The following is a 24303-nucleotide window of genomic DNA, read 5'->3' as shown; positions in this document are numbered from 1 at the left end:
AGGTTACAACTGAGCCATAGTCAGAGTCACTACACAGTGCATTGGTCAGTGTGATGTCATGTGAGTCAAGCCCCCTGGGAGCAGTGCAGAGAACTGTATGTTCAAATCAACAGCCTGGTCTCATAGACTAGACGTAACATAGTAAATGTAAATCCGGGACAATCAAATTAGTGTGATTTGTAATGTTTGGTATGGTTACATAAGGCAAAAGGTTACTTAAGGCAAAAACAAAAGCTATAACATGAACATCTAGCAACCCAAAGGTTGCGTGTTCGAATCTCATCACGGACAACTTTAGCTAATTAGAAACTTTTCAACTACTTACTACTTTTTTGCTACTATGCAACTACTTATTATGTTAGCTAACCCTAACCCTTTTAGCTAACCATTCTCATAACCCTAACCTTACCCCTTTAACCTGTTGAGTGTAGGGGGCGGTATTTTGATGTTTGGATGAAAAACGTGCGTCAAATGAAACGATCTATTTCTCAGGCCCAGAATCTAGAATATGCATATCAGATTAGGATAGAAAATACTCTAAAGTTTCCAAAACTGTCAAAATATTGTATGTGAGTATAACAGAACTGATATTGCAGGCGAAAACCTGAGGAAAATCCAACCCGGAAGTGCTGTTTTTCCTGAAAGCTCTCTGTTCCATTGCCTGCCTTCGCTCCATTTAAAAGGATATCAACCAGATTCCTTTCCTTATGGCTTCCCCCTGGTGTGAACAGTCTTTAGACATCGTTTCAGGCTTTTATTTTGAGCGAGAAAGATTACATCGCATCATTGTATAGCTGGATGCCAGCAGCGTTTTGCATGCGCAACAGCTTGGATCAGACATTTTCTCCCTCTCTCCTATTGAAGAAGCTACAGTCCCGGTTTAAATATTATCAATTATACAGTGGGGCAAAAAAGTATTTAGTCAGCCACCAATTGTGCAAGTTCTCCCACTTAAAAAGATGAGAGAGACCTGTAATTTTCATCATAGGTACACTTCAACTATGACAGACAAAATGAGAATAAAAAAAATCCAGAAAATCACATTGTAGGATTTTTAATGAATTTATTTGCAAATTATGGTGGAAAATAAGTATTTGGTCACCTACAAACAAGCAAGATTTCGGGCTCTCATAGAACTGTAACTTCTTCTTTAATTTATTTGTAAATTATGGTGGAAAATAAGTATTTGATCACCTACAAACAAGCAAGATTTCTGGCTCTCAAAGACCTGTAACTTCTTCTTTAAGAGGCTCCTCTGTCCTCCACTCGTTACCTGTATTAATGGCACCTGTTTGAACTTGTTATCAGTATAAAAGACACCTGTCCACAACCTCAAACAGTCACACTCCAAACTCCACTATAGCCAAGACCAAATATCTGTCAAAGGACACCAGAAACAAAATTGTAGACCTGCACCAGGCTGGGAAGACTGAATCTGCAATAGGTAAGCAGCTTGGTTTGAAGAAATCAACTGTGGGAGCAATTATTAGGAAATGGAAGACATACAAGACCACTGATAATCTCCCTCGATCTGGGGCTCCACGCAAGATCTCACCCCGTGGGGTCAAAATGATCACAAGAACGGTGAGCAAAAATCCCAGAACCACATGGGGGGACCTAGTGAATGACCTACAGAGAGCTGGGACCAAAGTAACAAAGCCTACCATCAGCAAGGGCATTGAAGATGAAACGTGGCTGGGTCTTTCAGCATGACAATGATCCCAAACGCACCGCCCGGGCAACGAAGGAGTGGCTTCGTAAGAAGCATTTCAAGATCCTGGAGTGGCCTCCAGTCTCCAGATCTCAACCCCATAGAAAATCTTTGGAGGGAGTTGAAAGTCTGTGTTGCCCAGCAACAGCCCCAAAACATCACTGCTCTAGAGGAGATCTGCATGGAGGAATGGGCCAAAATACCAGCAACAGTGTGTGAAAACCTTGTGAAGACTTACAGAAAACGTTTGACCTCTGTCATTGCCAACAAAGGGTATATAACAAAGTATTGAGAAACTTTTGTTATTGACCAAATACTTATTTTCCACCATAATTTGCAAATAAATTCATAAAAAATCCTACAATGTGATTTTCTGGATTTTTTTTCCTCATTTTGTCTGTCATAGTTGAAGTGCACCTATGATGAAAATTATAGGCCTCTCTCATCTTTTTAAGTGGGAGAACTTGCACAATTGGTGGCTGACTAAATACTTTTGCCCCACTGTATATTGTAAAAACAAACTGAGGATTGATTATAAAAAACATTTGACATGTTTCTACGAACTTTACGGATACTATTTGGAATTTTCGTCTGCCTGGTCGTGACCGCTCGAGCCTGTGGATTTCTGAACATAATGTGGCAATCACATGGAGGTATTTTGGATATAAAAATAATCTTTATGGAACAAAAGGAACATTTATTGTGTAACTGGGAGTCTCGTGAGTGCAAACATCAGAAGATCGTCAAAGGTAAGCGATTCATTTTATTGCTTTTCTGACTTTCGTGACCAATCTACTTGGCTGCTAGCTGTTTGTAACGTTTTGTCTACTGAGAGAGATGTCCTTACATAAACGCTTGGTATGCTTTCGTCGAAAAAGCTTTTTTGAAATCTGACATGCCAGGTGGATTAACAACAAGCTAAACTGTGTTTTGCAATATTCCACTTGTGATTTCATGAAAATGAAATATTTGTAGTAATTTAATTTGAATTTGGCGCTCTGCAATTCAGCGGATGTTGACAAAAATGATCCCGCTAACTGGATGGGTGCATCAAGAAGTTAACCTAACTCCTAACCTTAACACCTAAACCCTAACCCCTAGCCTAGCTAACTTTAGCATTAGCCAAAACGAATAATAATTTGTTACATATCATATGTTTTGCGAATTCGTAACATATTGTATGTTTTGCAAATTCATATCATAAGAATTATAATTTGTAACATATATCAAATTCGTAACACATCATACGAAATGGATGATGGACATCCACAAATTAATACATACCATAAGAAACATAATACACCACACTAAATGGAGTATCTCGGATTAATATACAGAATAACATGAAATGTTCTGAGACCAGGTTGCAATCAGAGCTCACGATGCTCTTTGCTCCAGTGCACACATGCACCCAATTCCCATTACTTCGAATTAGTACCACTACACACAACACAACCAGATTTACATTAGGGTATCACATAAAAATAACTAGGATAGAGCATTTGATCATACAGTAGCCTATACATTATGAATATAAAAGCCCTCCCGCTCTCTCTCACTCACACACACACACATTACAGGGAGAGAATAGCATGTCATACAAAACACGACCACCGGTATTTACAACTGTGTGAATTTAATTCTACAATAAACCCACCTGGATAAAAATAAATACCTGCAAAATATTGGTATCCCTTTCTCGGAATGTAGCCTATTATAAGCGTTCAGGCAACGCTGTTTCGTTTGATAGCATTCAGGCAGCGTTGTTTCGTTTGAGTTGCGACATACCACAGCAATGCAACATTGTCTGATACCCCCGCTATCGTTCTGCTTTTCTGTATGAGTAAATAACGATACCGTCGTTTTACGCACCAAAGGCGGCTATGAAAAGAGCTCACCTGTTTTCGAAACTGTCCGCGTGGCTGCGCACGAAGACGTCACGAATCGTGCCAGTCCAACAGAGGTCCGAAATAGAGGCACGAAACGGCTGTCTCAAACAAGACAATCGTTGAAAAAGTGTGAGGTTTGTATATATTATATTGAGTTGTACAGGCATGCTATGCCATTCGAAAAAACGAACCCGACAACCACACTTCCTAGATATGAAGCAACTTGTCAAGTCGCATATGGTCAATTATGTTTCAATGATCCTATGCTGTAACACACAACGGTGGTGAGATATTGTCAGCCTGTGTGTGTGTGGTGGCACCCTATTGTATGGCTATATACACACTAATTCATTGAAATGAGATCAACGACATTCATGGATTGATGAAGATGATAATTAATCATGACGGTGATGATATGCAATTGGCCTTTGATCGTTTGTTACAAGATGTCATGTTTTTATTGTGGCACGTGTGCTGTATCATCCCCAAAACATTATCTTGGGATGTGTTTGGTTCTTGCGCCGCTCTGTGGAATTAAAATTTAACTGTTATTTATAAGTAGCCGAATCCTACTGTAGTTCTGCCCTAATCCTTTCTCTTTACCTTTCACATTGGAATAATCACAAGTCTATGGCCTAATACTCCGATAAATACAAATTATTAAAACAAATTGCATGGAATACACCTGATTTAATAAATGTAGCAAATTGTTATTATGATTATTGTTTTTATACAGTAATACACAGTAAGTATACATACACGGATGGAACAGAACAGTTGTGGACATAATATAAGCTCTTAGGAAAAAAACTCCTCTAAATGTTTCATAATTAGTAAGTGCCATGTCACATGACAAGTTGAGACAATGGCAGCTATAGTGTAACTTACTTGGATATTTGTAGGTGGAAGGAAGTGTTAAGAAATGTCACAGAATGCAGTACAGTAACTGAGACAGCGAGAGTGGTGTGTGTCTGTGTGTCTGTGCTTGTAGGTTTGTTTATGTGAAATATGTATTTGTGTGTTTTGAGAGAGAGAGATGGAGAGATGTTTTGAGGTATGGGGAGACAGCGAGAACAGGAGAGATAAGAAGATACAAATATTAAGAAAACGAACGCGACAACAATGCAGCTGTGAGAAAGATAACAGGAAACCAGAGACAATCATCTATGAATGAATGAGGAACTATATTTCTATGCATTTCTATGCATTACTATGCATTGGATCCCAACATCTGCCTTGCACAGTGCATTGTGCAGTATTTTCATGAATTCCTGCTTTTCATTATTCAGTATTGAGAGTGTATATCGGTGTTAGTTGACCTTATGGTGAACCAATGAGAGCTACTTTGGTCATAGTTAAACGTAGGCCCAATTTCAGTCAATACAGATACAGGAAATCGCACTGCGGGTTCACTCGGGGGCGAATCTTCAATCGTTCCTTACACTTAAGTAAGATGTTTCCTATGTATTTTAAATTAAAGACAGATGTGGTTTCACATAACCAATGACAAAGTCTGCGAAAGGAACAACTTGTGGGGAGGGACAGTGTTAACGTGGTTCACAGAGCTATACATTCCGAGTCATCTCGCTTCCACAGTGCTATTTTTCATCATCTGCAATTGAGTGAATTGAGTCCTCCTGAGTCTGTCTGACTAAGTTCAGCTCACTCTTTCATTTTCTCCAGTCCTCCTATCTCTGTTGTCATTTGTTAAGTTGCGGTGCCTCACTCTTCCTGTGTGTGTGTGTGTGTGTGTGCGTGTGTGTGTGTGTGTGTGTGTGTGTGTGTGTGTGTGTGTGTGTGTGTGTGTGTGTGTGCACATGGGTGGGTGCATGTGACTGCCACTTTGTTCTTTGTGCTACATGTCTCTCAGTTCTCTAACTTGACAAATGCAAAATGTGCACCAAAAAGGGAGCGCTAGGTTACTTGTAGGCAACAGGGTAAAGATTCAGCTCAGCTCATGCAAATTATTGTTTATTCTGTGATGGACGTGAGCAGTTGTTATTTGTAAAAATAAAAAAAAAGTCTAAAACATGTATCTACATTGATAATTGTAGATACATGCACATACTGTATCACTTTTGGTATATGTATGCACAATTAGGACATAATTATGTAATTAAGAAATTGGTAAAGATTAAATTTCCCCTCCCCCACCCACAGCAACTTTTATAGTTTCTCTCTTTATTATGTTCCCCCCCCCCCCCCCCCCCCCCCCCCCCCCCCCCCCCCCCCCACCCACACACACAGCAGTTGATGTAGAGGAGGAAAGAGATGTTCAGACATCCGTTGATGCAGCCGTCTTGTGACGACCTATTTTAAATGTCATCATGGACTTTGACTACCAGCGCTTAAAAGGTCAGGCTTATACTTTTAACCATTTTATAATCAGCCAGAACTATGTAGGAACAATGTTTTCATTACTAACTCATTTAATATCATTGTTTACCATTGCTTACATTTTTATTGCCGTTTGAGTCTTTATTAACAAACAATTTATAGTTTAGAAATATGTTTAAAAAGATCATGTCGATCTCACGGACTGTAAATCCTGGCCATAGCTCCATCTATGCATTTGAGAGTGGTTACATTTCCCCATCCCAATCACTCAGCATGATACCAAGCCAAGGGTCTGCTGTTGGGCTGAAAGAGTTAGAGAGACAGGTTTGTCTGCGCAACTGAAGATTGTGTTAGCCCACTAAGCTAGGCATTAGCTGTGGGAGCTAAGTCAGGTCTCAGAAAAAGGTTACTCATCACACAAGAGTAGTTACCAGATTACCTTGGTTACACTCCACCTTTTCTCCAATAAGATACCAACAGCTAATAGGCATCAACTGACCAAATCTGAGTCACAGCAAAAATGTGGCCAACTGGGTTTGAAAAAAAAATACAACTGTGCTTGTTATAAAATGGATTATTTGTGTGAATTCTAGGTGCATCCAATGCACTAATGTGAACATTGCATTATCTACGGTGTTATCTACAATACCTGAAGTTGATGCTAAAAGTGATCTGAATTGCTTGATTGTCAGAGAAAGTATGCACTTTACACCCTTCTAACTTCCATTAATTGCTATGTTTTTTTATGTTGTCTTGTGTCTCATGTGTTTTACTACAGTGCCTTCAGAAAGTATTCATACCCCTTGACTTATTCCACATTTGGTTGTGTTACAGTCTGAATTCAAAATTGATTAAATATTTTTTTGTTTCACACAATACCCCATCATGACAAAGTGAAAACGTCAAAATCCCCATTAAAATCCGTTAATTTAGGCATTTTTGCAAAGGCCAATCCACCGCATCCGCCTATGTCGGGCTTCAGCATCTGTTGTGGAAGGTAACCGAGTTACTGCAGTGTTTGTCAGACCATGAGACAAATCGGTCTTGTCACGAAAACTCACAAAATTTGTTCTTAACTGACTTGCCTAGTTAAATAAAATAAAAAAAATACTGTACTGTTATTAAGCCCATAATATTTTGTTAGTTCATAATATTGTGTTTGTTAAATGTAAAAAAATAAATTAAAAAAAAGGTTTCTGTGGCCGTCACTTTTGTGATAGTTAATGGTTAGCTTTATAGATTATTTTGTGTTGGTTTGCAGATGTTGAAATCCTCAGGCGAGAAGAGCGAATCAGCTGCCTGCCAATCCAACCCCAAAAGCCTGTACCACACCAGCATTCTGCTCAAGACCCACCCACCCGCCAGACTCCTCCAATCAAACCCAGGCGGAGCTTAAAGGTCCCCAAAACCCTTCGTGAGGAGGTGGTGCTACCAGCCAAACAAACCAATGGCCAGGAGAATGAGGTGACAGAATAAACATTTTACATTAGATTTACCAGATCAGTGGAAACTCTACTATTGGGTCAAAATACAGAAATGTGCATGCTTTTCAATAGTTTTCTATGCATGGTAGACACAACACAGACAAACATTTGTACAATTTCTACTGTATGTGAATGCTTGTTTTCTAAAATGTATATGTCTGTGTATTTGTAGAGGACTTCCCGTAAGCCTCCAGTCAGATTGTCATGTGTGAAACCAGCAGCCACACTTTACACCCTAAACCACATAGTGTAGTTAGAGACAGACAACTTCCTGTGGCTCGGCCAATAAAAACATCCATTTCATGGTGGGATAGAAACGTTAAAATAAAGACAACTGAAAGGTACCTCTCTACGTTCAGCGTTGCATGGGTCAGCCCAGTTCAGATTCTGTCTCCAGAGACTTCTCCAAGATCCTACCGGTTTGATGTGCATAAATGGGAAAGGATAGGTGAAATACTATGGTGGGTTTATTTTGCTGGAACGAAAAAGGCATGGATGAGCATATCAAGTATCTAAAATGTAACTGTCTTCTCTTGCTAAGGTAACTTCTGTGGGAACGTATCCAAGCTTACCTGTGTAAACAACAGCCGTGTTCTCCCTCTCCTACCCCCTCTCTCCCATCTCTTTCCTTTCCTTTTTCAGACAAGGTGGAGCTAAACATATTGCTTATAGTTGGTAGGTGCTATTTCTGGACCGGGCCTTGTTCTCTCATACTCTCTCCTATTCCCCCTTTTTGTTTTCTTTTCAGAATTGCCTTTAAATCTCCACAATAATGGAAAGATACCCGACAGCACAACAGACAACTATTGAATGTGCCTAGAAATCTCACAACCCTTCCTGTCTATCTCCCTCTATCAGACAGTAGTGAAGAGGGTGTCTCCTGCTCTGACTCTGGGTGGCCCCGGGCCCCTGGAGCCCTTGTCCCCGTCCCTTCGGGCACACACCCTGCTGTGGTTTGAGAGGACACAGCTTCCCCGCCTGTGTCGGCCTGGTCGCCCAATGCCCCGCTGGCTACACGGCTTCGCCACACGCAGGTCAGACTGCTAGCACACAGAAACATATACTGGCATACATATTATCTGCAATAGAAAAAAGAAACATGGCGCATTCAGGGAAACAAGTGCATATGCAAAAAGACCGCAGACACACATGCATGCACGTACAATCAAACACACACATGCACGCACGTACAATCAAACACACATAAAACACACACATGCACGCACGTACAATCAAACACACATAAAACACACACATGCACGCACGTACAATCAAACACACATAAAACACACACATGCACGCACGTACAATCAAACACACATAAAACACACACATGCACACACGTACAATCAAACACACATAAAACACACACATGCACGCACGTACAATCAAACACACATAAAACACACACATGCACACATACACACAACCACAGATGACACGACAAATGCAAAGGGACAAACATACTTATCTTGACCATTCACACTTTGAAAGCCTCAGATGGCTCAAAGTAGAGGAGAGATTCTCTCAGATTTAAATTGTGTCTTGTATATAAGATTGTCCACAGTATGGTCCTCAAGTACCTATGTAATTATACTGAACAAAAATGTAAACAATTTCAAAGATTTTGCAGAGTGAAATAAGTCAATAAATTAAATAAGTCCATTGAAATTAACCTATTAAAACTCACGGACGATTGGTAAAGCTTAAACCAAGTTTATTCACCCATTGGGCCATTACATCTGCATAAGACAAAAAAACATATTCACACAAGCACTGATATTTAACCCTTTCTCCTATGCTGAGTCTCCTCCTACACATCTGAACAGCCAACGCATCTCTGTTGCTAGACAGAACCTTAGTGATATCTGTTCCATTTCCTCTGACCTGACCTCTGCCCCAAAGTGCTCACTTCTCCCAAACTCACGGCTGTGATGTTGACTCGGACCAGACTGTCTTTTTCCCTCCCATAGGATCCCTGATGGCTAACAATAACATATCCAGACAGAACGTGAACGTCATACATTCCTCTCTCTCCCCCTCAGTGACATGAATAAGTATCTTTCATATTCTCAGAACCCAACAATATACAATCGATGGATTTTGCATGACTGGGCAGGGGCACATCCAATCCGATCAGAATGATTTTTTTTCAGTTTTCATGACTGTGACCTTAATTGCCTACCGTCTGTAAGCTGTTAGTGTCTTAACAACCATTCCACAGGTGCATGTTCATTCATTGTTTATGGTTCATTGAACAAGCATGGGAAACAGTGTTTAAAAACCCTTTACAATGAAGATCTGTGAAGTTATTTGGATTTTTAAAGAATTATCTTTGAAAGACAGGGTCCTGAAAAAGAGAAGTTTCTTTTTTTGCTGAGTTTAGTAGCACGTCTCAAAAGTGAGCAGTAGACCAACAGTACGTGGGTGAGAATGTTTGTTGTTTTTAATGTTTTTAAAATGGTCTAATAAATTCAATCAAATATACAGGTCATATTCATATTCACACACACACACAAATATTTCTCACTTAGAGAAAGAGGTACACATGCAATTGAATCCAAATCTGGGACTGCAGAATTCTCAAAAACAAGCATTTTGTACCTCCTTGTTTCGTCTCATTTGCTACCGTTTTGAATCTAGTGAATACGGCTCAGGATTGAAGAACACTGTTCGAAAGCTAGATATGTAAACAAAATAGAAAATAGTTCAGAAAGACTACTCGTCAATGGAACTGCTTCAGTGTTAAAGGTGCTGCATGGTCAATCCGGCATCTGTATTGGCCGTGCAGCAGTTACGGTGATACGACCTCTGCAGAAGTCAGGGCATTCATACTTCTTGCACTTCATGGAGCAGCGCAGAGCTGTTGTGACGGAAGTTGTCAACAAAGGGAGTTTGTGTTTATACAGGACCTCCCGCCCCTACCTACTGTCAACCAATCAAGTCAATGCAGAGCTATACGGAGCCCTCCTCGTTGTTACAAAATTTGGGAGGCAGATGGCAGTGTGGTACGGAGCTCAATTAGGCCTCTGCATGCCTCTGGAGGCCCTGCAATTGCGTCACACCCTCCATACGGAGCCTCCGACCACATTTTCGGATCAAGTATAACTTGGCTTTTACTCAGCACTAGAGGGGAACGGATAAGGCGTGACACACACATCATGAGTCAAAGCAAAGACATGTAATTGTACACACATACATACGTGCTGTGTTTGTACAGCTTATGCAGTTTGTTAAAGATGAATTGTTCTCACTTTTCTCTGTGTGTGTGTGTGTGTGTCTCTCGACTGTTTGGATAGGGAGGCAGAGGAGCTTCTAAAGGACAAGCAGCAGGGCTGTTTTCTGCTCAGGCTCAGCGAGTCAAAGATTGGTTTTGTACTCTCATACAGGTAAAGTCACAACAGACCACACACACACACACACACACACACACACACAAATACATTTTTAGACAGACACACACTTTTCCCCCCAGAGGAATGGATAGGTGCCGCCATTTCATCATAGAGGAAGAAGAGGGTGGTAGAGGGGCGTGTTACCTCATCGCTGGGGAGGAGAGTCGCCATAGCAGCCTGCAGGAGCTGGTCAGCTATTACACCCAGTATCCCGTGGGGCCCTTCAACGAGATTCTCACCACGCCCTGTGACGAGGTGCCGAGTATATATTCCACACCATGCCTTCTTCATAAGCGAAAGGAAAATAGTAATTGGCACCACCTAAACATCTAACAAACTTAAATGTTGTGGCAAACTATCCTTTTAGGTAAACTCAACTGCAACAGTTTGTTTCTCAATCTTTCTCCTTCTCTTTTACTCTCTCAGTCCAGTGAAGCTTGTGAGGGTACAGTTAAACTGGGGTTGCAGGATGAAGGTGGAGAGACAACGAAAGTGACCGAAAAGGAAGCCTCATCATATGCACCCTCGGCTCCTGCCACTGTCCATGTCCAAGAGATATTGGCCAGCTCAGCCCCTACAAACGACGGGACGCCAGAGTATGCTGTGGTGAAGAAGGTGCTAAAAAAGTCCCTTTCTCAACCAGAAAACCAGCTTGGGGAACTGTTGGTGGTAAGGAACTATTCTCCCTTTAACATTTGTAAGTTAAACAAACCCACAAAAAAGTCAATGCTATTAATGGATTAACAGACTCCATGACAAAACATTTTCCAGGTGACAAACCTGATCCTCCCCGAAGATGTGACAGAACCTGACGTTAGCTGTGCAGGAGCATTTGGCGGGGGAGAGAACGCCTTCGACGCACTGTACGCCCGGGTCAACAAGCCACCAAGCATGCTTTCCCATACATCTCCCTACGTCAATGTGGGCAATCCTCCAGGCCAGGAGGCGACAGCGTCCTCCGTCCCTCTCATGCACCGCGGGTCCACGGGGGACCCAAGCTACTGGAAGTTGGAGCCCCTGCACACCTATGAGGAAACCCCTCATCTGGTTCAACGTGAAGAAGAGACAAAGGAACACATCGACTTCTACGCCATGGGGCGCTGGCGGGATGCCGAGAGGAGTACAAGTGGGCGAGGTGAAAGACAAGACAAGACTAGCTACTTGTCTGTCAGGGGTTGTATTGTTATTGGCCTGAGCAAGGCACGGCATGCCTGATTTGACCTGAAATTACACAATACACATTTTTGCATGTCTAGAATGAACATATGACTGTATACATGTATTACAATATATCTGCTCTCTTTTGTAGACCCCCAGCATCACCTCTACTCAGAGGTGAACCTAAGAACAAGAGAGGCCCCCAGTCACATCCCCCTTCCAGCCAGGACAGCCCCCAACCGGCCTTTACGACTGCCTCCCAGGCCTGTTAACTGCCCCCCTCAACAGGACGGAAGTGTGCAGGTATTGGAACACCAAACATACATTGTTGTGCATATACAGTGGGGCAAAAAAGTATTTAGTCAGCCACCAATTGTGCAAGTTCTCCCACTTAAAAAGATGAGAGAGGCCTGTAATTTTCATCATAGGTACACTTCAACTATGACAGACAAAATTAGAAACAAAATCCAGAAAATCACATTGTAGGATTTTTAATTAATTTATTTGCAAATTATGGTGGAAAATAAGTATTTGGTCAATAACAAAAGTTTCTCAATACTTTGTTATATACACTTTTGTTGGCAATGACAGAGGTCAAACATTTTCTGTAAGTCTTCACAAGGTTTTCACACACTGTTGCTGGTATTTTGGCCCATTCCTCCATGCAGATCTCCTCTAGAGCAGTGATGTTTTGGGGCTGTTGCTGGGCAACACAGACTTTCAACTCCCTCCAAAGATTTTCTATGGGGTTGAGATCTGGAGACTGGCTAGGCCACTCCAGGATCTTGAAATGCTTCTTACGAAGCCACTCCTTCGTTGCCCGGGCGGTGCGTTTGGGATCATTGTCATGCTGAAAGACCCAGCCACGTTTCATCTTCAATGCCCTTGTTGATGGTAGGCTTTGTTACTTTGGTCCCAGCTCTCTGTAGGTCATTCACTAGGTCCCCCCATGTGGTTCTGGGATTTTTGCTCACCGTTCTTGTGATAATTTTGACCCCACGGGGTGAGATCTTGCGTGGAGCCCCAGATCGAGGGAGATTATCAGTGGTCTTGTATGTCTTCCATTTCCTAATAATTGCTCCCACAGTTGATTTCTTCAAACCAAGCTGCTTACCTATTGCAGATTCAGTCTTCCCAGCCTGGTGCAGGTCTACAATTTTGTTTCTGGTGTCCTTTGACAGCTCTTTGGTCTTGGCCATAGTGGAGTTTGGAGTGTTTGAGGTTGTGGACAGGTGTCTTTTATACTGATAACAAGTTCAAACAGGTGCCATTAATACAGGTAACGAGTGGAGGACAGAGGAGCCTCTTAAAAAAGAAGTTACAGTTCTGTGAGAGCCAGAAATTTTGCTTGTTTGTAGGTGACCAAATACTTATTTTCCACCATAATTTGCAAATAAATTCATTAAAAATCCTACAATGTGATTTTGTTTTTCTCATAATTGAAGTGTACCTATGATAAAAAATTACAGGCCTCTCTCAATTTTTTAAGTGGGAGAACTTGCACTAAATACTTTTTTGCCCCACTGTATTATCTACTCCAGGGGTGTCAAACTCTCCATGGAGGGCTGAGTGTCTGCAAGTATTTGGTTTTTCCGTTCAATTAAGACCTAGACAACCAGGTAAAGGGAGTTCTTTACTAATTAGTGATCGTAATTCATCACTCAAGTACACGGGAGTGAAACCCCGCCCTCCGTTTGACACGCGATCTACACCATTTTGGTAAGAGGTTGGCAATAAAGAAAAGGCTAATGTATTCTAAATAACTGATGTTAATCAGGCATTTTCAGTAATTGAGTAAAAACTACACATTGGTAGATAAGGTCGTTTGAAAATGTTAGATTAAAAAAATACAGATTTTATATGAAAGTATTTTGATAAGGTGTTTCATTTCTTTTTTTCATGCACTTTTCTAGCGATGTGGAGATCCCATCTTGTCCTCTTCCCCATCCCGATCTGGAGTCTTTCTGACACCTTGTTCAGAACGAACTTTGACCCAAGACCCGAGCACCAGCATCTATGAACAGATCCCAGAGAGGCCAACCAGCTCAAGGCCTCTGCTGCCTCCACCCAATCCGACCACCCCTTACTAAGACCCTATCATACAACTCCCCTTGTAAACAAAATAAACTATAAACACCAAAGACCCTCTTTGCAAATATCCAGAATTAAGCCTTACTTACTGTACACTTAAATCAACTGATCAAGTTATCTTTTCTATTTAACACAAGAGGCTAGAGACAGTCCTGAATGTCAATCTGTGTGCCAAAAATGCATCTACAGAAGTTGTGCTCCATTTTGTGTTCCGATTTTGTGCGCACTACCCCACAAAGATTGAGAAATGTGTAAAAATACAAGAATCTCACTTGATAAAACTCAGCTTGTTTATTTCCCAAACAAGACAAAGTCCCACCCAGAACTACCTGGGAAACTATTCACTTTTTTTCTGTAGAAATTACTTTAAGGGTTTCAAAACAAATTAATTACAAAATAAAACGTAAGGCAAAACGTTCATATCATTCTTGCATTCAGCTGTAGTCTGACTTGGACACCCCTCTGTATATGTACTGTATGTAATGCATGTGCGTGTGTATGGAATAGAATAACCAGCAATGAAACCACTAGCCCATTCTCGCCATCATCGAACGCTAAAGTCCACAAAGCTCATAATCCCACAATCAATCACAAGGAAGCACATCTTCCCAGATCACTCATATTACATGTTTTGTTTTACCCCAATATGGGTAAGTATGTTATTACGGCCACTCCTCCCATCCTGAGTTACTAATACCCTTTTCACACTACTGAGCAGAGATGTACTGCACTAGTCTGGATGCACATCCAGCATCGTTGCTGGAACTATGCTGGTAAGAACAAAGTGACAAGAAAATATCTGAGCCAGCACAGTACGGTTTATGACAGCACAATAGTGTGAAAAGGTGCAAGTTCTTGAACACCCCCCCTCCCCCAGAAAAGCCATTGCTAGTTCCACAGTGGAGAGTAGTATTCAGTTCTTCTTGGCCTTGGGCGAGTCGTACTTCCTCTTGCTAGAGAACCACAGGAGCAGGGGGATGCCGATGGAGGGGAGGGTCATTACGCCGAAGGCGGCCCAGTCCAGCTGGAGGGAGAAAGAGAGAGGGGGGTGAGGGAAGAGGGTGATGTGTAGGTCACAGCCAATTAAAAAGGCCTAGGTCAAATTTAGCAAGAAAACGTTTGGAAAACAGGGAGATACTTATAGAACTCGTCCATCAAAAGGGTTTTGTTACAAAACCCTACTGAAGTGGGGTTCTATTTAAATTGTATACAAAATGGACAGAGTGGAGAATAAAACAAAATTAACCATGGTTGTTTGCAGTCTAGTTTGTTTGGGATGACTGCTAACTCGTTAGTAAACAGAGGCCCTGACAGTTATTTTCATGTGTCCCATCAATTGAAGAGAGGGCTGGCTTGGGCAGTATCCTGATTGTCATACTGGGATATTTGGCAATACTGGCATTGAACACAAGGGTTGAGCTGTTTTCAAACACTACTAATAGCATTGCTAACCTTCGGATTACAGAGTAACAAGTGCATGTAAAATCCCAGAGAATGCTAACGAGCACATTGTGAACACAAAGTAGTTTGACCCAAACAATACAAGTAACTCAAAAATGCTACTCAGTTTCCTGCACGAACAAAACAAATATTAGCCAGCAAGGCTCTTGATCCAGGACGGGATTCTCTGCTGTTAGCTTCTTCAAAAATCAAGCATTCGCTTGCTAACAACTTAGTCAACTAGCTACTAAATTAGCAAACCATATGCACAACTGCAGACCATTTATCACATTTTAGATTTTAGTTAAGCTATCTAGACAGGAAACATTTAGTTGTGAATTCCATAGTGTGAGTAGATCACCCTGCTGCATAACAGTGAGCGACTCACAAGGCTCTGGTCTCTCGTCGCTGTGTGCTCGTAAAGAAACACCACGTGACCACTGACTGGGGACTAACTTAAACTTCATAACGTGTCAGGCGAAATAAAGGCAACATTCTTCATCTCCTAACGTATTGCACAAGTTGACTGCAGGTATTTACTTAAAAAGTAATATTCAAAGCAATGCAAATATAAGGACGACAAAGGGCTAGTTTCCTGGACTCAGACTGAGCCCATTTCTACACTAAAAATAACTTTCAATAAAAGGATCTCCATTGAGCATGCCATTAAGACTATTAGCCATGTTCCCTCTAAACTCCCCGGAACTGCCGCGTAGAAGAAACATCAACCTGCGTAGAGAAGCATGAGATTAGAAAGTTCAGTTCAGAGTTTTCCCCCTTAGTTAACAATATCAACATTTCTCTTTACTGTGGGAATTGTGATCGAGTCACTGCAATATTAGCCACTTTCAATGCAACATACCAAAACAAACTATGCAAGACTTGCTAAATTATGTATGCTAAATTAACTATGGAAGAGATTTTGTTGTAGGCAGAACGCGTCGGAATAGGATTCTATTACACATAAGACTCAGCCCGGTCTGTGTTGTACTCCACACAGACCGGTGTGGCATAGCCAATCGGAGCGGCAGCAGGTCTATATGCAAATAGACTATTGCCATATGGATCTGTGCCATTCATTTAAAATGGACTGCCTTTACAGCATGAGTGGTCGTGAGTAATGCGCTTGTTTCGCAATCAAAAAGAGAGTAAGTTATTTGCCCAGTTATGGATAATTTGTAGTCAGCAATAAAGGGAGTGATTGCTTCCTACAAGAGGACAGAACATGTACATTTCTAAACATCTTTGAAAAGAGAGTTAGGAAAAATAGCTTTTTTTTTTTTTTTTTTACTTAAAAGGGGCAGTGTTGTATATTGAGACAGGCTTGAATAACCTAAGTAGCCAATAGGCAGAGGGTATCACAATTTGTCTGATTCTGTCATAATGTATGGGAATAACAATGCATTTTATTTTGTAAAGTGTTTTTTTGCATCAAAACACCACAACACTTTCAGTCACCTTGTCTGAAGGACAAGCGGATAAAGTGGTTAATGTCAAGCTCCGCATGTTCTAAAAACTCCTACTGTAGGCTGAATGATAGAACAGCTATTTCAATATTAAAAAGTTATGGGATGCATTTTCTCCATTGTTTTTGATGGTAGGCCTATATTATGGTTAAATTGCCACAGTAGCCTACTTGACCACCATCTGAAACTTTAACTTAAAGTGGGTACAGCCTCAATGTTCACAGTAAACACGCGCTGGATGTTGCACAGAATTTTCACAATGTTCAAGTTAGAGCTCAGCAGACTTGAAATTGGCTCAGTGCCAGAAAAAAATGAGGGAACATTGACTATGAGTAAACTTAATCTGGGTCCAGGAAATCAGCCCGGAGGGCATCAAGTTAAAAACTGTCCATATACAGTGGCTTCGTTAAGTAGTCGGACCCCTAGACTTTTTCCACATTGTTACATTACAAACTAGAAGTCGACCGATTTATCGGAGTGGCCGATTAATTAGGGCCGATTTCAAGTTTTCATAACAATTGGAAAACTGTATTTTTGGACACTGATTTTAAAAAAAACGTTATTTAATCTTTATTTAACTAGGCAAGTCAGTTAAGAACACATTCTTATTTTCAATGACGGCCTAGGAACGGTGGGTTAACTGGGGCAGAACGACAGATTTTCACCTTGTCAGCTCGGGGGATCCAATCTTGCAGCCTTACAGTTAACTAGTCCACCGCAATAACGACCTGCCTCTCTCGTTGCACTCCACAAGGAGACTGCCTGTTACTAGCTAGTTAAACTTATCTTATAAAAAACAATCAAATCAACCATAATCACTAGTTAACTACACATGGTTGATGATATTACTAGATATTATCTAGCGTGTCCTGCGTTGCATATAACCTGACTGAGCATACAAGCATCTAAGTATCTGACAGAGGTGGTAGGCAGAAGCAGGCTCGTAAACATTCATTCAAACAGCACTTTCGGGCGTTTTGCCAGCAGCTCTTCGTTGTGCGTCAAGCATGCGCTGTTTGTGACTTCAAGCCTATCAACTCCCGTGATGAGGCTGGTGTAACCGAAGTGAAATGGCTACCTAGTTAGCGTGAGCTAATATCGTTTCAAACGTCACTCGCCCTGAGCCTTGGAGTGGTTGTTCCCCTTGCTCTGCATGGGTAACGCTGCTTTGAGGGTGGCTGTTGTCGTTGTGTTCCTGGTTGGAGCCCAGAGAGGAGCGAGGAGAGGGACGGAAGCTACTGTTACACTGGCAATACTAAAGTGCCTATAAGAACATCCAATAGTCAAAGGTTAATGAAATACAAATGGTATAGAGGGAAATAGTCCTATAATTCCTAGAATAACTACAACCTAAAACTTCTTACCTGGGAATATTGAAGACTTGTGTTAAAAGGAAGCACCAGCTTTCATATGTTCTCATGTTCTGAGCAAGGAACTTAAACGTTAGCTTTCTTACATAGCACATATTGCACTTTTACTTTCTTCTCCAACACTTTGTTTTTGCATTATTTAAACCAAATTGAACACGTTTCATTATTTATTTGAGGCGAAATGTATTTTATTGATGTATTAAATTAAGTTAAAATAAGTGTTCATTCAGTATTGTTGTAATTGTCATTACAAATAAATATATATTTTTTTAAATGATTATTATAATAAATCGGCCAATTAATTGGTATTGGCTTTTTTGGTCCTCCAATAAAATCAGTATCGGCGTTGAAAAATCATAATCGGTCAACCTCTATTACAGACTTATTCTAAAATGCATTAAATTGTTTTTCCTCATCAATCTACCCACAATACCCCATAATAACAAAGCAAAAACAGGGTTAGACATTTTTGTAAATGTATTACCAATAAAGAAACTGATATCACATTTACTTAAGTATTCAGACCCTTTACACAGCACTTCGTTGAAGCACCTTTGGAAGCCTCAAGGCTTGTTGGGTATGACGCAACAAACTTGGCACACCTGTATTTGGTGAGTTTCTACCAATCTTCTCTGCAAATCCCCTCAAGCTCTGTCAGGTTGGATGGAGAGCATCGCTGCACAGCTATTTTCAGGTCTCTCCAGAGATGTTCGATCGGGTTCAAGGCCGGGCTCTGGCTGGGCCACTCAAGGTCATTGAGACTTGTCCTGAAGCCACTCCTGCGTTGTGTTGGCTGTGCGCTTAGGGCCATTGTCCTTTTGGAAGGTGAAACGTTGCCCCAGTCTGAGATCCTGAGCGCTCTGGAGCAGGTTTTCATCAAGGATCTCTTTGTACTTCGCTCCATTCATCTTTACCTCAACCCTGCCAGTCCCTGCCCTGAAAAACATCCCAACATTATGCTGTCACCACCATGCTTCACCATGGGGATGGTGCCAGGTTTCCTCCAAACGTGATGCTTGGCATTCAAGCCGAGTTCAATCTTGGTTTCATTAGACCTGAGAATCGTTTAGGTCAGAGTTCTTCAGGTGCCTTTTGGCAAGCAAGCTGGCTGTCGTGTGCTTTTTACTGAGTGGCTTTCGTCTGGCCACTATACCATAAATACCTGATTGGTGGAGTGCTGCAGAGATGGATGTCCTTCTGAAAGGTTCTCCCATCGCCACAGAGAAACTCTGCAGCTCTGTCGGAGGAACCATAGGGTTCTTGGTCAGCTCCCTGACCAAGGCCCTTCTTCCACAATTGCTCAGTTTGGCCAGCTCAAGGTAGAGTCTTGGTAGTTCCAAACTACTTCCATTTAAAAAAAGATGGAGGCTACAGTGTTCTTGGGGACATTCAATGCTGCAGAAATACTTTGGTACCCTTCCCCAGATCTGTGCCTAGACACAATCCTGTCTCGGAGCTCTACAGACAACACCTTCAACCTCACGGCTTGGGTTTTGCTCTGACATGCACTGTCAACTGTGGGACCTTATATAGACAGGTGTATACCTTTCCAAATCATGTCCAATCAACAAAATGTACCACAGGTGGACTCCAATCAAGTTGTAGTAAAATCTCACAAGATGATCAATGGAAACAGGATGCACCGGAGCTCAATTTCTATTCTTATAGCAAAAGGTCTGAATATTTCCAAATGCACTGTTTATGCGTATGTATATGTACAGTACCAGTCAAAAAATTTGGACACACCTACTCATTCAAGGGTTTCTTTATTTGTACTATTTTCTACATTGTAGAATAATCGTGACGACATCAACTATTAATAACACACATGGAATCATGTAGATTCGAAAAAGTGTTAAACAAATCAAAATATATTTTAAATTGGAGATTCTTCAAAGTAGCCACCCTTTGCCTTGATGACAGCTTTGCACACGACTGGCATTCTCTTAACCAGCTTCATGAGATACTCACCTGGAATGCATTTGAATTAGTGCCTTGTTAAAAGTTAATTTTTGGAATTTCTTTCCTTCTTAATGCGTTTGAGACCATTTCTATTTTACTAGGCAAATCAGTTAAGAACAAATTCTTATTTACAATGACGGCCTACCCCGGGCCAAACTCTAACCCGGACAACACTGGGCCAATTGCGCGCCACCCTATGGGACTCCCAATTACAGCCGGTTGTGATACAGCCAGGAATCGAACCAGGGTCTGTAGTGACGTCTCCAGCACTGAGATGCAGTGCCTTAGACTTGGGAGCCCAAAAGTTGTGTTGTGACAAGGTAGGGGTGGTATACAGAAGATAGCTCTATTTGGTAAAAGACCAAGTCCATATTATGGCAAGAACAGCTCAAATAAGCAAAAAGAAATGACAGTCCATCATTACTTTATGAAACTGGCTCTCATGAGGACCACCACAGGAATGGGAGACCCAGAGTTACCTCTGCTGCAAAGGATAAGTTCATTATAGTTAACTGCACTTCAGATTGCAGCCCAAATAAATGCTTCAAGGTTCAAGTAACAGACACATCTCAACATCAACTGTTCAGAGGAGAATGCGTGAATCAGGCCTTCATGGTCAAATTGCTGCAAAGAAACCACTACTAAAGGACACCAATAAGAAGACTTGCTTGGGCCAAGAAACACGAGCCATGGACATTAGACAAGTGGAAATCTGTTCTTTGGTCTGAAGAGTCCAAATGTGTGAGAAGCAGAGTAGGTGAACAGATAATCACTGCATGTGTGGTTCCCACCGTGAAACATGGAAGAGGTGTGATGGTGCTTTGCTGGTGACACTGTTGGTGATTTATTTAGAAGTCAAGGCACACTTAACCAGCATGGCTACCACGGCATTCTGCAGCAATACACCATCCCATCTGTTTTGTGGGACTACCATTTGTTTTTCAACAGAACAATGACAAAACACACCTCCATGCTGTGTAAGGGATATTTGACCAAAGAGTGATGAGTGCTGCATCAGATTACCTGGCCTCCACAATCACCCGACCATAACCCAATTGAGATGGTTTGGGATGAGTTGGACCGCAGAATGAAAGAAAAGCTGGTTGAGAGAATGCCAAGTGTGCAAAGCTGTCAAGGCAAAAGGTGGCTACTTCTAAGAATCTCAAATATAAAATCTATTTTGATTTGTTTAACTCTTTTTTTGTGTTACTACAAGATACCATGCGTGTTATTTCATAGTTGATGTCTTTACTATTATTCTACAATGCAGAAAATAGTACAAATAAAGAAAAACCCTTGAATGAGTAGGTGTCCAAACTTTTGACTGGTAGTTTTGTAAGAGGTCTTTGAGAGAAGTCTACTATAACCATGCCAATGGTTTGAAAGGACGAATGATTTACATAGTGGGGGGAGAAACGCCTGTCAAACTCCCTCTGAGCCAAGATCCCACCCTGTCCGGGGGCGCTGGTGTAGCCAACCTGCAGGAAGGAGACATAAGTTTTAATTTCCACAAAAGGTCATGAACATCACTACTCTGCATCAGTCTCTAGTTCAATTGACTAGAGGGAGTTTCCAATGACTTGAAATCAATAACAGGAAGTGTGCAATTGCATAAAAACTATTTTTTTTCTCCAGTAAATCAACACCAGCCTAATAGTAGGCCACTGTGTTAGGCTACATTCTACCCATTAATGTAGCAGAGGAAAGGTTCCAGGCTGGAGAGAGCAGCAGAGAAAAGAGTGAGTCTGCATCAGACCTGAGTTCAAATACTTCAGCTCTGCTTGATTGAGCACACCTGTTGCAATGGAACCAATACAAAAGCACAAAAAGTTCAAACCCTGACCACATGCCACTGCTTAAGCAAACAAAGTATTTGAAAGGTTTCAAATAGTATTTGAACCCAGGTCTGGGCCCATTTTTAAAAGCATCTCAAAATAGGAGTGCTGATCGAGGATAAAGTCCACGTCCATGCAATCTTATTCATTATGACATAAATGGGGAAAACAAATCCTAGATCAGTATTCCTACTACGATTTATGACTACAGGCCCTGATCTCCATAAACGATTCTACTCTCCCTTACCACGACATGTCCTCCCTCCTGAGCCAGGTAGCTGACAGAAGCAGAGGTGAAGTTGAAGTATCCGGCCTTCAGGGGGCGCAGTACCACAGTATGAGAGACATTGCTGGCACTGGGTAGGGTTAAGGTACAAACTAGAGAAACTGATAAGTCTTCAGGGTACAACGCAGGCATCATTGAAAAAGATTGGCGCTTTGGAGCCACAAGGACACTGGGCTGAAACACATTTTAGGATTGTGTCTAAAGGATACGGGGCGATCCGGTCCCATTTCACGTTCAGCATCCCAGAGACGATGCCAAAATCCTCAGGCGGGAAGGAGTCATCGGACAGCTCGACCTCTAGGGCAGCGCTGTGGAGCGGAGATTGAGTTAAGGCGGATTTTGAAACCACATGTCGGGCGGGATAAGGGTACAGAATTGGGACTAAACAAATATATTTATTTTCAACACAGACTGACATTCAATGCCTTGTATTGGCACAGCTTAACACACAATGTAGTTTTTCCATAATGTGGGGCTTCCATCAATGCCCCTGAGGCTGGGTTTCAATTAACATTTTCAGTTTCCTTTTCTTCACAAACAATGACTGGAACTAGAATGGATGTGTTTCCACCATAATCCATGCAGTGTTGTAGCAATCATTTCAGATCATTGCTTTTGAAGGATATGAAGCCATTCAAGACTAGTGTAATATCAGGTATTATTTGACATAGGCTAGGGAGAGATGGATGATGTTGTCCAATACCTGGTTCCAACGTTGTAGATGTTGTACTGCAGTGTGAGGTCACGGCCTTCAACAGCATAACGGTTCAAGAGGGACTTGGAAGCCAACAGACGAGCCCCCTCTTCTCCTGTCCCCTGACCCAGTAGAGCCAGTAGAGCAAAAACGTACAGGACCCTCATCTGCAACATAGTAGAAAACTCAAGTGACTTTTCATTGTAGAATAGTAGCGTGTGTATTTCAGTTTACTCAATGCATCTTTGATCCAAGACAAAATTATAAATATTAAGAAAAATATGTAGTGTATATTCCTTCGGTTATAATTCTAAATATTGACAAACTCATTCACTTTGTGTCAAGCGAAAACGAAGTGCCAACTAGCTATCTATGTGACGATAACGTTACCGATGCCATTCTTGGCCAAAGCGGCAGACAAAACTATACCGTTCTCAACGTGGTACTATAGTAATGGATAAATCAATACATCTACTTATCGTTAGCTAGTGACGTTAATATAGAGTATAGGCCAATCTACCATAATCTTGATTAAAACCATTCTGCCAAACAATGTTAACCAGTCTGAAAAAAGTAACATTACGAGAAGATGCCAGTTAACGTTAACAGCTAGATACAGTAGCTAACTAACGTTAGCTAGCAAGCAATTAGCCCCCAAGCTTACGCTTACGTGTACTTGGCTAAAAACTGGGAAGACGACTGACAGTCAAGATTGTAGCCAACTTGCAAATTGTAGATTTAAAAATAATACGCGAATCGTTGACAAGGTAATAAAACGCGTGATTTCCTCAGTCTGTTTGATACTAACAGAAGATAAAACGCTACAAACCACAATAGATAAAGCAGTCTTACCTTCTTTCGTGTCACAAATCAGCAAGGAAAGAACGTTTCTTCTTCTGTGGATTTTCATTTGGCGGTTGGCAACCAATTTTAAGACGCATTATTACCGCCACCAACTGGACTGGAGTTTCGTCCAGAGACAGTGAAGGTCTAAATCCTTCCCAATAATCTCGCCTCCCTAAAGAAACGAAATACATAATTAAATAGCACATCCCCTGAAGATTTCCCCAGCAGTTCACTTAATCCTGTCTCTTCAACCCCATTACTCCTCAAATCGAATAACAATCTCTCCATTTCTCTCACATATTTCTGGGACAGAAATAGAAGATGTTCCACTGTCTCCAT

The 24303-nt window shown here is 41.4% G+C and overlaps 3 protein-coding genes across 7 annotated transcripts in view; 1 reads left to right on the top strand and 2 right to left on the bottom strand.

Annotated features, from left to right (window-relative positions):
* LOC110496354 (death-associated protein kinase 2) overlaps positions 1 to 3908 on the bottom strand; it is a 35172-nt gene extending 31264 nt beyond the window's left edge. For 2 of the 5 annotated variants that reach the window (XR_016488526.1, XM_090208760.1), the window contains exon 1: positions 3387 to 3641. The gene's annotated coding sequence lies outside the window, so the exon portion shown is untranslated. Of the gene's footprint in view, positions 1 to 3386 lie in introns of all 5 variants that reach the window. The other 3 variants (XM_021572199.3, XM_090208761.1, XM_021572198.3) reach the window with 3 other exon arrangements.
* Positions 3909 to 5832: 1924 nt separating this feature from the next.
* si:ch73-109i22.2 (uncharacterized) lies at positions 5833 to 14479 on the top strand. The gene is made up of 9 exons (XM_021572196.3): positions 5833 to 5955; positions 7199 to 7401; positions 8280 to 8455; positions 10721 to 10810; positions 10897 to 11071; positions 11243 to 11485; positions 11588 to 11951; positions 12126 to 12277; positions 13888 to 14479. Exons 1-9 carry the CDS (start codon positions 5928 to 5930, stop codon positions 14062 to 14064), a joined length of 1608 nt encoding a protein of 535 aa, XP_021427871.1. The 5' UTR covers positions 5833 to 5927; the 3' UTR covers positions 14065 to 14479.
* Positions 14338 to 24002, bottom strand: LOC110496355 (translocon-associated protein subunit beta). The gene is made up of 6 exons (XM_021572200.3): positions 23971 to 24002; positions 23128 to 23285; positions 22634 to 22732; positions 22386 to 22494; positions 21704 to 21781; positions 14338 to 15089 (listed from the first exon to the last, which is right to left on the bottom strand). The coding sequence occupies exons 2-6, from the start codon at positions 23283 to 23285 to the stop codon at positions 14979 to 14981; spliced, it is 555 nt and encodes a 184-aa protein (XP_021427875.1). The 5' UTR covers positions 23971 to 24002; the 3' UTR covers positions 14338 to 14978.
* Positions 24003 to 24303: the final 301 nt, after the last annotated feature.

Source organism: Oncorhynchus mykiss, chromosome 18 (genome assembly GCF_057628025.1).
Source record: "Oncorhynchus mykiss isolate SJ-2025 chromosome 18, ASM5762802v1, whole genome shotgun sequence".
NCBI classification, from domain to species: domain Eukaryota; kingdom Metazoa; phylum Chordata; class Actinopteri; order Salmoniformes; family Salmonidae; genus Oncorhynchus; species Oncorhynchus mykiss.
This window is presented reverse-complemented; position numbering and strand designations above follow the sequence as displayed.